Below are 17,012 nucleotides of genomic sequence, written 5' to 3'. Positions count from 1 at the left end.
GGGCTCCAAGCACCACTGCGGTAATCGTGATAAGGAAGGGTCTGGATAAAAGACATCGCAGCATTACTCTTCCCATTATGGGGGAGATGGGGATGCCAAAAGTAATTACAGTTTGTGCTGTGCTTTGAAATCCTCTGGTTCCTCAAGCGTTGGCTCGTTCTGCTCCCTACCTGTGGGGCTGCATTTCCCTCACATCTGAGGGAGAAATCCATACACACACGTGCGCAAAGCCCTCCAAGGATGGGTGCACAACTGGTTTAAGATTAAATACCAGATTAGTGCAATCCTTGGCAGAGTAGACTTGCAGTGTTTGCTCACTACCTTACTACCATGTGACTATTCCAGAGCTTTAAATAAAACAGATTTGAAACCCTGCTGCAAAGAGTTTTATGTGCCTAATGCCAAACAGTGGTACCGCTGCTCCAGAGCACGGTCCTGGGGAGAAACCCCGTCCGTAGCTGGTACTGTAAACTGTGCCGGGGTGGGGAGCAGCAGGTCGGGAGCACCGTCCCCTTTCATTCCTTTCTTTTCCTATTGCTGCAGAAAGATCCGTCCGAGGGCAGCGGGGGCTGGTTCATTAGCGGTGTGGGCTCCGAAGAGCTGCTGGATCTGAGCTGGGAGCTTGCCGGGGGAGGAAGGGGTGTTAATCCCGTACGAAGCTGGTTGTACAGTCTCTCCAGCTCCTCCTCCCGTTGCCAGGTATTTACCGATGGCAGAGCACAACTGGCAGGAGTCTCGGCCCTGTTGTAAGTGCGGTTTATCAGGGTAGAGCAAGGCAAGCTGGACTCCGTGCATTGCAACTCTCCCAGAAAATGCATGGCGAAATGCCGAGCTCTTAATTGCTTTGAGTGCTTGTGGTGGTGCTGCTTCTTATAAATGTTGTGCTTCTGTTTATATTAAAACCATTTTCTGTTTTTCTGGGAAATTAGGTCCTGACAAGATCCTTTGATACCAGGTTCCCTCTGGTAAGACTTTTCGCGATGCTCTGGGTTTCATTTCTTCCCTTCACCTTTCCATTGTGCGCTGGTTGCTGCCCCCCTCCTTTTCTTTGCACCAGAGGTAGCCGCGTTTCACAAATTCCACGTGACTATTGGGTGTACAGGATGTAATTTCTGTTTCTTTAAATACCCTCCCTAGGAATGCTTTCAGAAAGGGGACCCGGGCAGCAGGACTGTGCGATCCCTCTGCTCAGCTGTCCCCGTGGAGCTGAGGCAGCGTGGTGCCAGCTGAGCTGTGATCGCACCCCTGGGCAGCAGGTCAAAGCCGAAGAAACCCATTTCAGTCCTCATTTTGCACTGATACCATCCTTTCAGCCTTGTTCTCACGTGCCAGAAAGAGAGGTCTTAGGTGGAAGGTGAAATCATGGGTCACAGGAGGAAAATTCCAGTATTTTCTGTTGGAGAGAGGAGGAGGCAACTTATCCTGGCTCGTCCTGACCACTGCAGGGAACGTGAAGCCTGGCTTTCCACGAGCTCTTGTCTGCACAGCAGTCGCAGACCAGCTTGCAGCTCTGGGAGCTCTACGTGGGCTGGGGAAAGAAGGAAAGCTCTAATTAAAAAAAAAAAAAAAAAGGAAAAGGAGGAAAGAAAATAGCAATTAAGAAGCCAGCAGAGCTTACATATGCCATGCTGTGGGAGCGTGGGGATGAGAGCGTTGCACAGCTTCATCCAGCCGGACGGAGCTGCAGGCGTGGTGGGGACGTCGCTGGGGGACTTGGTCGCTCAGTGGGACTTGGTCTCTCCTGCACCAGGGATCTTCTCCTGCAACGTAGATCCTCCTTCCCATCTAGCAATAAGAGAAGGGCAGGTGCTGACAGCCTCAGCTACAGGTTAAACACTCCTGGGAGAGAAAATAAGAGGTTTTGTGTTACTGAGAATGTCTGTCTTTGGCAGCTGGAAGCTGGCACCCTCTTTGCTGTCTCTCCCAGCCACCTGGGAAAGCTGGCTGCCCGCCGTGGGGATGACAGGGCTTGGGTTGTGTTTCTGGAGTGTCTTTCATTCAGCAGGATCCACCAACGCTTTCTTGGTTGTGCTTGTATATTCAGGAGCCTCCGTCACTTTTGGGGTGTGACATGACAGCCAGGTAACGGGGAGGTGATGCTGGGAGAGGGAAACACGGGACAAAAGGTCTCCAAGGAGCTCATGAAGAGCACGCAGGCTTCACAGCGAGGTCCCTGCGGTGTAGCAAGAAGAGCCAATCTGCCTCGGATCCAGCTTGGATTGTGTTAGTTAATTGTCAGTCAATAATCGGTTGAGTGTCATAAAAGGCAAGGACCAGGCTGGCCTTTGCTGGTAACGTTCCTCTTCAGTAATTACTTGTGTTGATATTGCAGTAGCTACTCACTGCGTTAGGAGCTTGGTGTACACATAGCGTGATGCTTGTTGTGAAGGACGCGGCTGCTGCGTAGTAAAAGGATGAAAGGAGAAAGTGAGTCATGGAAAAGGGCAGAGAACGGCCAAATGTCGTGAAGCGGATCAGCAGCACCTCCAGGAGCATACCTGAGCTGGAAAGCGGTGCTGCCCCAGCAATCCCAGCACAGCTCTTTGCTCCCAAGCGTCACATCACAGCCCGGGTCTCCTGGGTCGTGGTCTAGCACCGCCGTACGAGCGAGACAGTGCTGCTGTCACGGCGAATGCTGCCAGTGGGACGCGCACCCTGAGCTCCCGAGCGACCATAAATTAAGTCTCAGTAACTTAGATAGCTGCCGTAGCAAAACTGAGTCTCGAAGGGAGCGTCTCTGTCTCAGAGCCAAACGCAGTTGCGTTGGGCTCCAGGGGAAAGCCATGCACTTTTCCTGAGACTCATTTCCCGCTGCCTGCCCTTCCACTGGTGCAAACCAGCAGTGATGGATGGGTTGGAGCAGGGGATCTGCTGATCTACAGCGGCTGCGAGTCCGGACCGCTCATCCCCTGAAGACGATGGACGTACCATAGAAACACTGACACGACCACCTTGAGGGCTCCCAGACAATGTGAGCACTGAGCTCCCACCCGTGGCTGGGATGGCTGTGGTGGACAAACTGGCTGTTAGCAGTCTATTGTTGTTCCAGCCGAACACTGGACACTTTTCTCAGGTTAGCCTCGGCTGAGGAATAAGTGCCTAGTGTTTTGAGGCTGCTGGAATAATGACCGTCATTTTAATGCCTTCCTCGGAGCTGCCCTGATCTCACCAAGAGCCGGGAAGAGCCAAGTGAGAACTGCTGACTGCACCGCACAGGGCTGCGGACACAGAGAAAGGCAAAATACACAAAGGCAGAACAACCCTCCTTTGTGTGCTCTTGTTACTGGGCTCATTGTCAGGACTGGGACAAACGAGAGTGGAAATGCGCATCTAGCGAAACGGCTTTCCTTCCCACTCTCACCCGTGCATCAAGTACAGGTTATAAAGTCTCCGAAGTCTGGGCTTGCAGGAAGTTTTCCGTAGCATTCACCCTTCCCAGGCTATCTTCGTGTCTGTTTGAGTCTCAGAGGTCTGTACGTGCTCCATGCGGCTTGTGCTTTGCCTGCGTCATTGTCTCTTAACAACAACTTACCGAGGAGTAATTGCAATGCTGCAAATGAGGGATGGAAACGCGGTCGTGCTGGGTGCTGTGCACCCCCCAAACCAGGCTTCTGCCTGCAAGGGTCTCACAACCGAGGAAAATGCAAACAAACTGGAAGGGAGGAAGGTTGTGTCGTCATTCTTGATTTATAGCTGGGGAAACCGAGGCACGCCGAGAGGGTCAGAGCCAGAGTGGAAGCCAGTCTTGTGCATTTGCTACAGGATCATTTTTCCTCCCAAGCCTCCTCCAAACTGCAGACATGAGAAGGGGCGACAGTGATCTCCTGGCTGCCGTAATCACGTTCCTAGTGCAGTGCATTTGCTGTAATCATGGAAGCCAGTAGTACAGGAGGAAAAAAAATTGCAACGCGAGGCTGGACTGACTCCCTGGAGACCCAAAGTTCCCTTTTCAATCATGCCCAGCAGCCGCTGCCCTGGGATGACGGTCTGGCTGTTTGCTACAGGCCTCCTGTAGATTAATATGAATTGATTGCACTCCCTTCCCCGCAGGACCTTGACCTCCTGGCGTGGGCTTTGCTCCCCGTGTAGGAGGGAAATGTCGGGCCCCCTGAATAGCGGAGCTGAGTGGCGGGAGGCAGATGTGGAGGGAGGAGAGCTGGCCTGGCTCTCTCCCCTCATCACTCACCTTTTGGGGACAATAATTGTGCAAATCGCTCTATCTGATGGGCAAGGTCCTCTGCCCAACGCGGAGGCTCTCCAGGGCCATGCCGGTCCTCGCTGCAGCTCAGAGCAGCCTGTGTCCATCTGAACTAATCTACCCCGGCACTCGGACCGTGCCTTGCAGCGTGTGTCGTCGGGAGGGAGCATCTGGGAGCTTGTTACCCCAGGGAGGATTTCATCCCGACAGCTGAGCAGCCGAGGAGACGTTCATTTGGTGGTCGGGGGCTGATATCCCTCCCTGCCCCTCCGACCTTGCCCCGGTAGGATTCCCAGCTGCTGCAGGAAATTCAGCATCGCCCCTAGGGTATGTTAGAGTAATCCCCAGCGTGCTGTAATTTCCCTCTGACTCCCCAGAACAGCCCCAAATCTCTCCCCATGCCCTTCATACACCTCCAGAGGACCTGGCTCTGGCGCTGCCGAGGAAATTCAGAGCGGAGGAGGAATTCGAGTTGTGCTGAGCTCCTGTTTGCACAGGAATGCGCACCATGGAAGGGATGAAATCTTTCCCATCGCTTGCACGCAGCGATCTTGGCAGCTCATGCTACCTTCCTCTGCCCCTCCTCTGTGCTGGAGCCTGGCAGGGAGCACATCAGCCGGGCAAAGCAGAGACCTGCTGCTGGCCGGAGGAGAGGACTGCTTGGCACATGGGCTGCGCTGGTGAGCTTTTGTCGGGTCTGACTTTTGTCTCCGTGCCTTGCCATGTGAGGAGGGGCACGTATTCAAGTGGTGCCTCCATTCCCTGTTTGTTTAGCCCTGTAACCACATGCAGCGTTGCATGATAGCCGTGTTTGCAGAGCAAATAAGGCTCTACAAGCAGAATTCACCATTTCTCTGATACTTGCAGGAATGAATCAATGCTACCTAATAGCTAGAAGCGTGAGCCGTAACTGCTGAATAGGACTGTTCATTTTGCCCTGTAAACACAACTGTTAATCTCTCTGGGGATAAAAAAAAAAAAAGCTTAAAAAAAGCATACTATTTCCTCCAAGCCTTCTACCCTTTCAGCTGGGAAATGGGGACAGGAGTCTGTTAAAATGGTAAGAAAAAAATGGAGCCACTTATCATTTGTGAAAAGCAATAAAGTGGTTATTGCTTGAAAGCCTTGCTTCCGAGTCCCTGCAGTATGCTGAAGGAGAAAGGGGACAGTTTCATACGCTGATGAGGGCTTGTCTGTGCCTAAAATACCTGTCTCTTGAATTCCACAGCAGAGAGCCAGAGGGTTTTGCTGTACAAATGCAAGAGAGATTCATGTGGACAGTGACAGCCCGAATGCCTATGGGAATAGTGCACTGAAAAATAGTGAGCGCGGTTATTGCTAGTGCAGCGGATACGGCTTTGAATGCAGTGTTTAAAGAATCGTTAACATCTTGTCTTGATCATGTGATGAGCTTTCCTGATGGGATTCAGCTTTGGGCTCTTTGAAGTGTTTTAGCCAAGTATTTACTATCTGACTATATTACAGTAAATGCAGATCATTCACACTGCTGGCTTTAATCCCTGTTCCTTGGCCAAATACCATCCTGAGAGATTTCATTTTTGCCCGTTGATGCCTAAATTCCTTATTGCCATTTTAGACTGCTTCTGCCTTTCATGTCCTACCATGCAACGTCATGTTTCTGCATGTCGTTAATCAGCCGGCTTCTTCCATCCCAGAGATGACTACAGTTCAGAGGTTGCTGTAATTCCCTTTGAGATCCTTCAGGCTGTAAAACAAGTGATGTCATTGCTTTGCTTAGCAAGTGTCACTTTCTCTCAGAAAGTCAATAAATGCCTCCACTTCCTTTAGTACACTAAATGTGGTGGAAACAAGAGGCGGTCGCTAGCAGTTCTTCCTTTGAAATTTGTGCCGGGGGAGAGGGCTGGGCTGCTCCGTTTAGCTGTAAAAGGGGACGCCTTCTCTCTGAGGAAATGCAGCTGGAGGGAGGATGAAGCCCCTCACACCCCGGGGTGCTGCCCAGGGCAGCGTTTAGGGAGGGGTGCGCGCCGGGGACCCCGTACCACCTGCCCCACACGACGTGCTGCAGCCTTCTAGCACGCAGGTTGTGGGAGGGGAACAAATCCCAGCTTTAGGGCACCTGGATCCCAATGGTCAGTCAGGACAGGCTGGATTCCTCTCCGGGAGGAGTGGAAGGCTGAGAACAAGAGCAATCCCAGAAATTCCAGCTGACAAATACATTAATGTAAACCCCGTCACCAGCTGCCGAGTAGGTCCAGGTCTAGCTGGAAAAAACGGCCACAATTGCGCAGAGCCGTAAAGATAATGAGCACAGGGCAGGCTTGTGCATAGCAGGAGAGGTAGCTAGCGATGTCGGTGCTATTTTTACCCCCACCCCACTTCCTCTCCAAGGAGGTTTATATTTAGCAGCCTGTAGCTGCTGGCATTGCAGTGGGTGGCAAGGAGGGGAAGGATTCAGACTGCAATTTGTGGAGCACAAATTTTTGTTGGCGCTAAGGCGTTTGCCTTCTAAACCATTCGCACTGTTTTGAGAAGGGTGAGTGTACGGGAAGGAATCTTCCCCTCATCCGCTTCTTCATTCACCTGCACGTGGAGTATCTTTTATATTCCCTGTATCTTTCCGGTCCTGGAGTCGAGGGCCGTTACGGATTGGCGGGGTGGGGGATTGTCAGAGCGGGGATTGTCAGAGCGGGGATTGCTGAGCATCTTTCTGCGGCCGCCTGGTCCTGCGCTGTGGCTTGCTCTCTTGACCATCCCGTGCCACTCCCTGCCAGGGTGGAACTGTGTCCCCAGCGCGGCAGGGTCACTGCTGTCCTTAGGGCATGGCAGGCGTGGGGGGGTTGAGCAGCTCTGCAGCAGCCCCCAGCCCTCCAGCCCAGTCCCTCCCAGTCCCAGGCAGGGTGCCCTTTCCAAAAGGGCAGGAAAGGGGATGGTGCTCAGAGTTGAGATTTGTCCTCCTTGGTCCCGCGAGTGGGTTATCCAGGATTTGGATACACTTCTCTCATCCACTGTAAGGGCTGCACAGCATTGCTAACTCTCTCGAAACACCAAGCCTTCCTCTCCCAGCTGTGATTTAAGCATCTTGGGGGACTGGTGAGGGGCCATCTCGTGCAACTCTTGCTCTCTTCCCCAGTTTCTAGTGAGGGCAGCCCGGTATCTTCAGGTGGGTTTGAAGTCAGGTAATTGCAGCACTTGCTGCTGCCAGCGTGTCCTTGCACTTCCAGTGTTACGGACACGTGCAAGGGTCGCTCAGGATGCTGCCAGAGTGCAGTTCATTAGTGTAACCTTCACCAGAGATGTGTGGAAACTTGCTTATGCCCTCATTTGAAAGAATAATCACTGGGGCTTATCTGAACATTAATGTGGAAAGATTGTCTTCTGTTTGAGCCTCTGATGTACCTGCTGGGAGCATCATGGATTTCCCCTGAGCTCCTGTTTCCTGTTTGGGAGTAAAACAGTGCCTAGCACGGGAGCCTCTGTAGCTTTTACTGGTGCCACTTTAGCAGTGTCAGCTCGCACAGCCGGAGCAAAACGCTTCAGGTCCGTTTAGTTCCTTGGGTGCCTGCAACACTAGCGGCATTTCCTGCAACACTAGCGGCATTTCCACGCACCGGCAGTGCCTCGGTCAAAACTTGCTTAGCTTGCAAGGTAGGGAGCCAGGTCAGAGCCATGGGCTGGGAAATGGTGTCCAAAGCAAGTGTCAAGCTCTGCTGTCCCCTCAGAAGGAACAGCACTGCTTGGAGACTTTATTCCTGGCCGTGAGGAAAGCACCAGCATGGAGACTTTGTTAATGCAGCACTCACTAGTGCCAGCATCTTTGTTGTCAAAGCATGTTTCTGTAGCGCTGAGAAGACATTTGAATGTCTGAAGCCTGAATTGAATGTGTCTGGCATCCTCCTGCCTGCTTTGCAACTCAAAGCAGCCTCCAGCCTCCCTTCCCACCCCCGGCCAGATACCCCAGCCATGATTCCAGGTACACAAGCATTCCTGGCGAGCCTTCAGCTTTAGGTTTTTGCAGCATTAAAGGTGGGAGATGAGTGGGGATAGTTGAGGGGTGTGAGTCCCCAGCATTCAGGTGTATCCCAGGGATTTTCAGGGGATTGCACCCACAGAGGGTGCCACGGCTCACAGCAGAGCATGGCAGACACACAAACAGAGTGTTTATATTGCTGACAGATAATCTTTTAAGCTTTCAGATGCAGGCATGTCAACCCAAGTGTTTCCGTTGCCCTGGCGACGCGATGCATTAGCCCCGGATGCTATGTCTGATCGCATCAGTCTGGAATGTGATCACCGTTTGTTTGTGCTGATAAGCCCCAGAGGGGGCTGGGAAGGAGTGGGGAGAGCCAGGGAAGGGGGCTGGCTGCTCAGCTGCAGGGGGGACACCCAGGAGTAGGGGGGACAACCTGCTCCAGGGGTGTAGGAGAAGTCATGGTATGTGTCTGTCGGTGCAGGAAAAAACGGCTCTGTGTAGCTTTCGATGCCTGTTTGGTACCAAGGGATGATTTTCCCCTTAAGATCCTCCCTTGGGCTGGTGGATGAGAGTAGCATTAAAGGAGTCCGGTGCTGCCCAGTGGAAATCCCCCCCAGACAGGGTAGAGGAGGGTTGAGACGATAAAGGCTGGTGGAGGAGCAGCCCTACGCTCCTCAGACTGGGAAGGGGAGAGGGGCAGACCCAAACCTCCTCGGGCCTGGGACTGGGAGGGGCAGAGCTGTGCCTGGGTGGGGGTGAGACACTGATGTTCGCAGGTCCGGGGCGCAGGGAGCGTTGGCTGTTTGCTAGGTCTGTGCTGGGCAGGAGGAATAACACCGAGTGCCGCAGGGCTGGTGCTAACGGCCAAACCGTGCACAGACGGCGCTTGCAGCCCGGTCCCGTCTGAGCTGCCGAGCTACAGACAGGCCTGGCAAGAGCCGGAGTAGGAAAGGCAAAGCGGCGTGTGGCTCCAGGATGCCCGGAGTGAGCTCCCTCAGCCTGCTTGTGTGGCTGCTCAGACCCAGCACGCTTCGCCATGTGCCCCTTGAGGGTTTTCTTCGTTTAAGGGTTTTATTGCTTTAATCAGATCCCTGGCTAAGGCAATTCTAATGCCCGTACAGGGTGAGTCATTCAAGAGCTTGTGAGCGAGCTGTGAGCTCAAAGCATCTCCCCTCGCTGTGGCTCTCAGGGATCCCCCCTGGCCGGTACTGGCTCCGCTCAGCGTTTTGCTGCGGGCTCAGGAAGTCTTTCTTGCAAGGGCAAAGCAGAGCCCAAACTGCCGGGGGAGAGGTGCCTCCTTGTACAGGGATGAGCGCGGTATTGAATCTTTTCCGTCACCGTTTACTTTTTCTTGCTTTCCTTCTAGTTCTACCCTGCTTTTCCCTGTTCCAGGCATTCCTGGACTTTCCAAGCATGCTGTAAGGCACAGCCTGTGTTGGTTTTCATGGGTTTGGGCTCATCTCCGGTAACTCACTCAGAAAAAGCCCCCTGCACCTCTTGACCACAGTCAGCTCTTAAATTCATGAAGAACCTGATTGCCCTGGTGACCACGTGGCTCCTCTTTTGCTCTGACACAGCAGCGGTGCCTCGGAGAAGAGGATGTCCCCAGGGACCCCTGCAGATTCCCAGCGGGGGAAGTTTGGATCGGGGTGCTGCCAGCCCCAAAGAGCAGGAGCTGTGGGGCTGGGGGCCCATCCTGTGCATCGTCCACCCCTCTCAGCCTGCTCTCTCCCCTTCCCCACAGGGCTCTGCCATCCCTCGCAGCACAAGGTAAAATGAACAAGATGAAAAATTTCAAGCGGAGGTTCTCACTCTCGGTTCCGCGGACAGAGACCATCGAGGAGTCACTGACGGAGTTCACGGAGCAGTTCAACCAGCTCAACAACCGGAGGAATGAAGGTAAGGAGCCCCCGGGCCCCTGCCACGGTGCTGGGGCTGGTCGGGAGCATCTGGGGTCAGCGCTGCCAGCAAGCATCTCCACGCCAGCCCCTCCAGCCTTTCTCTGGGTGTGTTGACGTGTGGAAAGTTACTGCCCCTTTGTCTGTGTTGCTTTCCCCATCTATCCAGCAGGATTAATAACACCTTGTCATTAAATCTGATCTGAAGAGAGATTTATACTTGCATAAGGAAAGCCTTAGAGGAGGGAAAGGTATTTGCACAAAATGGAGAGGAATGACGCATCTGCGGTTAAGGTCGGGAGGGGGAAAGCGTGGGATCTCCTCCTGCCCACCCAAAAGTAACAGCGGGGTTTGAGCCCTCTCCAGGGCTGACACTTCCACCACGCCAAAGGGGCTGCTCTCTCTGTTCAGGGCAGCGTCTGGGGCTCACTGAACCATCCTTTGCTCCCAACGCACAGCCTTCTCCTGCGGTTTTCAAGGTCCCAGGGAGCAGGGAGGTTTAGGGTTAACACCTCCGTGAGCTGAACAGGGCACATCCTTTGTGCAAACAAAGCAGCCGCCTCACTGCAGGCTGGGACAGGCTCTGCTGTCTCCGGCTGTGGGTATATCAAGGCAGAGCTGGGCATATCAAGGGAGAGGCAGTGCTCGAGGCATAAACTGGGAGCAGATCGCGCCAAGGTGGCCGTGCATGGACAAGCAGGCAGAGCCGCTGAGAGGCGGGCATTTGGAAACCTGATAAAGTTAGACTTGATTCATCCAGGGGTAAATTCGCTGCTGCGGGTGCAAGGCTGAACCGCTCCTGGTGATCACGTCGTGTGTTTGCTGGTGCCTCCTACCAAAACAACTCGCTTTGCCACAGGCCAGCCCGTTCATGTGTTGGTGCCCTCAGCTCCACTCAGGTCACGGTCAGGCTCTTTTTCCCCTCTCCCTGCGGCCACAGTTGCTAGAAACTTTTGCTGCAAGCAGGGGCTGAGGCCGTGATGTAATTGCCTGGCACTTGCACCTGCCCCAGCAGGGAGGGATCGTGTCGCTGCCAGCTAACCTGCCTGCAAGGAGAGATGCAGTAACCTAATTTAGACCTGTCTTTCCTCACTGCTGCAGCTCCTGACGCTCTTCTTCATCCCTCCAGACGCACAGGCTGCCCTGAACAGCATCCCTTCATGGCTTCCTTCCCCGTTCCCCCACACACACCTCCCCTCACACCCTAGCAAGCAGTGAGGGCTATAATTAGACTTGAGCCCTTAATTAGATGTGCAGAAGCTGTGGGGATAAAACGGTGCAAGGCCAAGAAAGTCCTGGGCACTGACAGCTGCTGCTGCTGTTGCCTTCCTTGGGAGACCTCTGCTCTGGGATGTCTGAGCCTGGGCTCGTTAGCTCCGCTGTGCAAACCAAGGCTTTGTCAGAGAGGTGATTTCCCCCTTCTGCTTTAATGAAGCTTCGGTCACGGTTCTTCGTTTGCCCTTGAATGGCAAGCCAATGCATGCAGCATCTGCCTATCCCCCCTGTCCCCGGCTTTTGGTCTCGCTCTGGAGGTAGCCGGGAAAGAGTAGGAGCAAAGTCAAAGTGGACTGAGCCTGGGGCCGGGACCGAGGACATTCCCAACCCTGTGGGTAGAGGCTGGACCAGTACCTAGACCGTGCCGTGGTATGAATGGTTAGGAGATCCTCCTGCCTGGACCCAGGAATGCATCAGGGGCACCCCGTGGGATACGGGACGTGCTGCTACGGGACGCCCCGGTGCCAGCCCCACCAGTCGCTACGTCCGTCCCCACCTGGCCCCTGCCACAGCTCCTGGTGCCCCCCCACCCTGGCGCGCGGTTCCCCGTTTGCACCCGAGCCCTCTCCCACGCAGCACGGGCAAAACGCGCTGCCCCTGCCGTACCCACCACCCCGAGCTGCTCGCTCCTGCCCAAGATCTCTTGATTACGTTTCCCTTGGGGATTGTAAACAACCCCGAGAAGTCACCTCCACAGCGCCCTTAATCTCCATCTCCTGCCGGCCGCGGCTGTTGTTTACGAAGAGCCCTGACAGCCACATTTGTCTGAGGGATCTCTTCGGCCGTTTAATAAACCCCTCGTGGCTGGGAGCTCTTTGCCCACAGCCCTGTGCCAAGAGGACTTGGCGGGGGCTCAGCGGAGGGAAGGTGGAGGCACCGGTGCCGGGGGGGGCGGGCAGAGCTGGGGGGGACACGCGAGCCCCAGCACCCCGGGGTGAGGAGGCATTAGGGAGCGTGATGCTTCAGATGTGTAGGGGGACGGGATCGTTTTGGCGGTGCTGGAGGGGATGAGAAGGGGGGGTTATGTGCAAGGTGCTATTTTGCAGGGTTTGGTGGTGAGGTTTGGACCTCCTGGGAGCTGCCTGGTCTGGAGAGGGCTCTGACTTCAGGGCAGCAGCAGTTACCTCTGAGGTGTTGGTCTCCTCCATTTCACAGATGGAGAAATCAAGGTGCAGAGAGGCAAAACGACTTTGCTACGGCCGTACAGGAAACTGGTAGCAGAGCTGAGACTAGAGCCATGGCACGCACTCTTGTGCTGCTTCTCTTCTCCATGAAACAGGGGAAGGCTTTGCTTCAGGTTTCACCTTCCTCGGTCAGGATCTCTGAACGTGCCCCTGGGGCTGTCTCTGCCGTCTGCGTGGCAGGCAGGCTCGCTGCAGTGAGCTTTTCCTCCATGTGAGCGGATGACCCACGACAGTTCGGGCACTGTGATCACTCGTTCCAGACAAGAGTGCTAATCACAGCAGAGATCAGCACATCATTTTTCCTTTCATCACCTCACACAGCTCCTCAGGCAATTGCTTGCAGTTTTTATTTTTCCTCCAGCGTCAGAAATCACAGGTTATCAGCATTCACAGGTCATGGCCGTCTGCAAATCCTACACCTGGGTGGCTGTGAGTGCCTGCGCCTGTCCTTGGGGAGGGCAGTGATGCAGAGACGAGAAGACCTTCTCATGAGATGCTCCAAGAGCATGTGCAGAGCTGCTCTGACTCTGGCAACGGGACAAGGCAAGGCCTTCTCGTGGGTAGAAACCTGCCTCGTCTGTTGGTGGTGCGGTGGGGAATCCCCAGCTCTGTCCTCTGCATCCCGTAATTCTCGTGACCTCACCCACAGAGGCTGATAAAATGAGGCCTGAGAGAAGCAAGAGCTGGCAAATGGAAAAGCAAACAGCTTTCCAGCCTGGACACTTCCCGTCCTGGGCAATGTCACCTTGATGGAGTCTGACAATGCAGAGAGACAAAGGGGGTGCCTCTGGTCGGAGCCTAACTTGCTCACAGCCCACCGTGGGGTGTCCGACACCCCCCCACCATGCCGTGCATCCCTCCCCGGGCAGCACAGCCTTTCCTCGGCCACGGCGGCTGCTCAGTTGCAGAGGCAGAGGTGGAAGGAAGCCCCTGGGTTAAGGAGAGCCCAGGCTGGGCACTGTGCAATATCTGATGTCCTTGACAGAGGCCAGCACCATCTCCACATCCTCGGAGACAGGGAACCTTCTCCATGGCTGCTCCAGCCTCACGTTAAGGGCTCTTTCCTTTCTTCCCAGGCTTCCCCAGTCACACATTCCTCTCTGTATTCCAGATTTTCAGAGGTATCAGGTCTTGGTGGCTCCCATTTGCTTTGATAAGAGCCGGTGGCATCCAGCGATAGCTCATATTTATGCCAAGGCTTCGCCCCAAACCAGCTACTGCCTGGTCTGTCCTCTGAAGCCAAATAAGGTCTCAGTGTTCGGGCTGCAAAGCCTGCGTAACTCCCAGTTTGCAATGGCATAAATCAGAGCCAAATCTGGCCTTTGGAGTCCAAGGCCACAAAGAAGTGATGATGAGGGGGAGGAAGGAGGATGAATAATCCAAGAGCTGAGTGCAGCCCTGCCTCGTGAGTGTAACAGAGCTTTGAGAGGAGAGTTCACACTTAGCAAAGTAATTAAAAGTTATAAGTCAGGCAAGCAGTGAAGGGTTCTGGCCCCTTTCCTTGGGAGATCAAAGCTTCTTTTGGCAGAGACAGTGTTTAAATATATTTATAAAAAAAGGCGGGAGGCTCGTCAAAGGCAGCCGCTGTGTCTGTGGTCTCACTTTAATTTGCTTTGATATCCCATGCAGCCTCATTATTTGCAGAGTGTCAGGGCTCACCATAATCCACATGAAATGCCGAGCAGAATCAAACAGGCCCTCACGTTTGCACGCCCACAGCTTCACGTCTCCTCCTGTGAGTACCCGACAAGGTTCTCCAAGCCCGGGGGCAACCCCAGCCCTGTGAGAGCATCTCTGCGGGACGGGGTATCCCCGGGTGCTGTGGGCACCTCACGGTGGCACAGGATGCGCTGGGCTGGCACATCCCGCCTGGCCCCAGGGCAGCCAAAACACCATTCCCCTCATCTCTGCAAGTCTTCTGTGTATTTTTATGCATTTGTCCCATCCTGTGCTAGTTCACGTCTTCTGCATACCCCATTCCCCCTTGCATGTGCTAGAATGTCCAGGTTGTCACCTTATGTCTGGCTTTACCTCTAATGCTCTTGCAGATGAGGAGGGATTGACACTGACCTGCCTGGGCTGCTGGTTCAGAGGCAGTGCTGCCGGTTTGCAGGTTTTGGGGACAGGCTGCATCTTTTTCCAAGACTCTGGGTTTGTTTACCTGTGGGAACCAGCACAAATTCGCCCGAACTATCATTTAAAGTGGATTAGTTGAACTCTGTTCACTCAGATTTTAAATGGCCTTTAAGGGGGTTTTTTCCGATAATTTGCTTAGGAAGTGAGCAAGATAAAAAGATTTGATTCAGTTTAATTGATCCACATTAATTTTATACCTGTGCTTAATTCAGGGTAAGTTTCCTAACTGTTCCTGCACAGACAGATGGCAGAAAGGGACAGGGACCAGAGTCCCACGGTGGTCCTGGGAGAAGGGGATGACTCTGTGCCTCATTCTTGTTTGTCTGCCCAAAAACTCCCGGCACTGTTTCAGATGCTCCCGAGCCCAGAGGCGTGGGCTGAACCCGTCCCTTAGGTGCGGGCTGTCTATTGAGGACACCCTGCATCCCTTAGCTCGCAGGTCCCCTGCTCCCCCAGTGACCATGGCACAAAACCGCATCTTTTCCCAGGTCACTTGCCTGCCACCTCTCATCCATCAGATGAGCAAACTGCGGCCAGGTCCCAGCCCTGCTCACTACCCCGTGAAAGCCAGCCCTCCCTCTCCAGTCTTTAGCAATGAGATCATCGCTGGCTGCCTGAGCACACTGGGATCCGTGCGCTGAAATCTGCGTTAGGCGTAGCAGGGGATTGTCTCCGTGCAGCTCAGGGAAAGGGCTTGGCAAGGGGCAGGACTCGGTGGCTCAGGCTGGGACATCGCAGGGCCTCCCTGGGGAGTTTCCCTGCTGCAATGTTCCTCCTTGCTCTGGGGAAGTCACTGCAGGGTGCCTGGACGCATGGAGGTGCTTTATGGCCGGGCCCCTGGACCCTGGAGGCCTTGCTAACTTGGAGGGTAGCTGCGAAGTTTGGATGAGAAGGGAGAGAACTGCATGGCCACCGGGAAGGGGACAAAACGGTTGTCCCTGCTCAGCCCCACACCTTTTCAGAGGGAGTCAGAGGGAGATGCATACCTCTCTTGGGGAGGTGATGCTCCTCCATCCCAGCACACCCAGTTAGCACTGCCTCCTCCATCCCAGCACAGCCAGTTAGCGCTGCCTCCTCCATCCCAGCACACCCAGTTAACGCTGCCTCCTCCATCCCAGCACACCCAGTTAGCGCTGCCTCCTCCATCCCAGCACACCCAGTTAGCGCTGCCTCCTCCATCCCAGCACAGCCAGTTAGCGTTGCCTCCTCCATCCCAGCACACCCAGTTAGCGTTGCCTCCTCCATCCCAGCACAGCCAGTTAGCGCTGCCTCCTCCATCCCAGCACACCCAGTTAGCGCTGCCTCCTCCATCCCAGCACACCCAGTTAGCGCTGCCTCCTCCATCCCAGCACACCCAGTTAGCGCTGCCTCCTTCTGAACAGCCCCTTGGAAACAGCACCCCTGTGTATCGGGGGAATCCACTTCGCCGGGGTACAGGCGACCTGCGTTGAACTCGTCAGTGTTTTTCTGTGCTGCTGTCAGAGTCTCTGCATGCCAGAATATTCCTACCAACCAGCTGTTAATTACAGAGTGAGGAGGTTTAAGTGCGAGCCTCAAACTGGAGACCAGAAGGAGCTCAATGGCTTATTTTGTTCTGATTTCTTGCTCCTTTCAGGGTTTCTTGGGTTTGGTGAGGCTTCACACCTGGAGTCCCAAGAGTAGAGTTATTTTTCTGAGCTGCTTTGGTTTTCAAGAGAGCTTTTGTGCTTCTCGGGACTGTGTGTTTGGCTAAGTGCTGCAGGTTGGGGCAGGAAAGCCTGGAGTGTTTTGTTTTGCAGTAAGTGACTCTGCAGCCTTTAATCCCAAACACCTCCTTCTGAGAAATGGTCACATCCTTGGAGGAAAGTACCCTGACGTCTGTTAGTTTTGGTGGTTCCTGAAGCAGATTAGGGACGTGTGCTTGGAAGCTCCCCAGAGGCAGGGCGCTCTGTTTTACTTTTGTACAGACCTAGCACAGAGGAATCCAGAGCCGCGGTCAGGCGCCTCGGTGTTCCTAAAGCGCAAATCGTGTTTTGTCTAATGTGATGTTAGTGAAGATAAGGCGGGGAAGGTAAGACGAACAGTCACCTGTGCAAAACCCCGTGTTGCTGCTGCGGAGGGGCAATGCTGCCACGGGGGGCTGAGCACGGGGTTGGGATGTGGGACGTCTGGGTGGCCCTTGGGTTGCAGCAGTTCCCCTCTCTGCTCCCTCCTCCCCCCCGTCTGTCAAATGAGACCTTCATTGCCGGGGGCTGCATCAGGGTGCTTTGGGGGTGCTGCTGAGCAGAGCTGTGTGGGTGGCGATGCACCAGAAGTCTGGAGCAAAAAGCGGGTGTTCCCTCTGCCTCCTGGATGCAGAGAAGGAAGAAGAGTTTGCCACCGCCCCAGAG

The 17,012-nt window shown here is 54.4% G+C and overlaps 1 protein-coding gene across 1 annotated transcript in view; it reads left to right on the top strand.

The window, feature by feature from the left end:
- The window catches only part of CDK18 (cyclin dependent kinase 18), a 40,340-nt gene that overhangs the window by 11,653 nt on the left and 11,675 nt on the right, over positions 1–17,012 (top strand). Inside the window, exon 2 of the mRNA XM_054804075.1 lies at positions 9,895–10,049. Within this exon, the coding sequence (XP_054660050.1) occupies positions 9,926–10,049 (124 nt within the window). The 5' untranslated portion in view covers positions 9,895–9,925. The remainder of the gene's footprint in view (positions 1–9,894; positions 10,050–17,012) is intronic.

Source organism: Grus americana, chromosome 25, assembly GCF_028858705.1.
Source record: "Grus americana isolate bGruAme1 chromosome 25, bGruAme1.mat, whole genome shotgun sequence".
Lineage (NCBI taxonomy): Eukaryota > Metazoa > Chordata > Aves > Gruiformes > Gruidae > Grus > Grus americana.
This window is presented reverse-complemented; position numbering and strand designations above follow the sequence as displayed.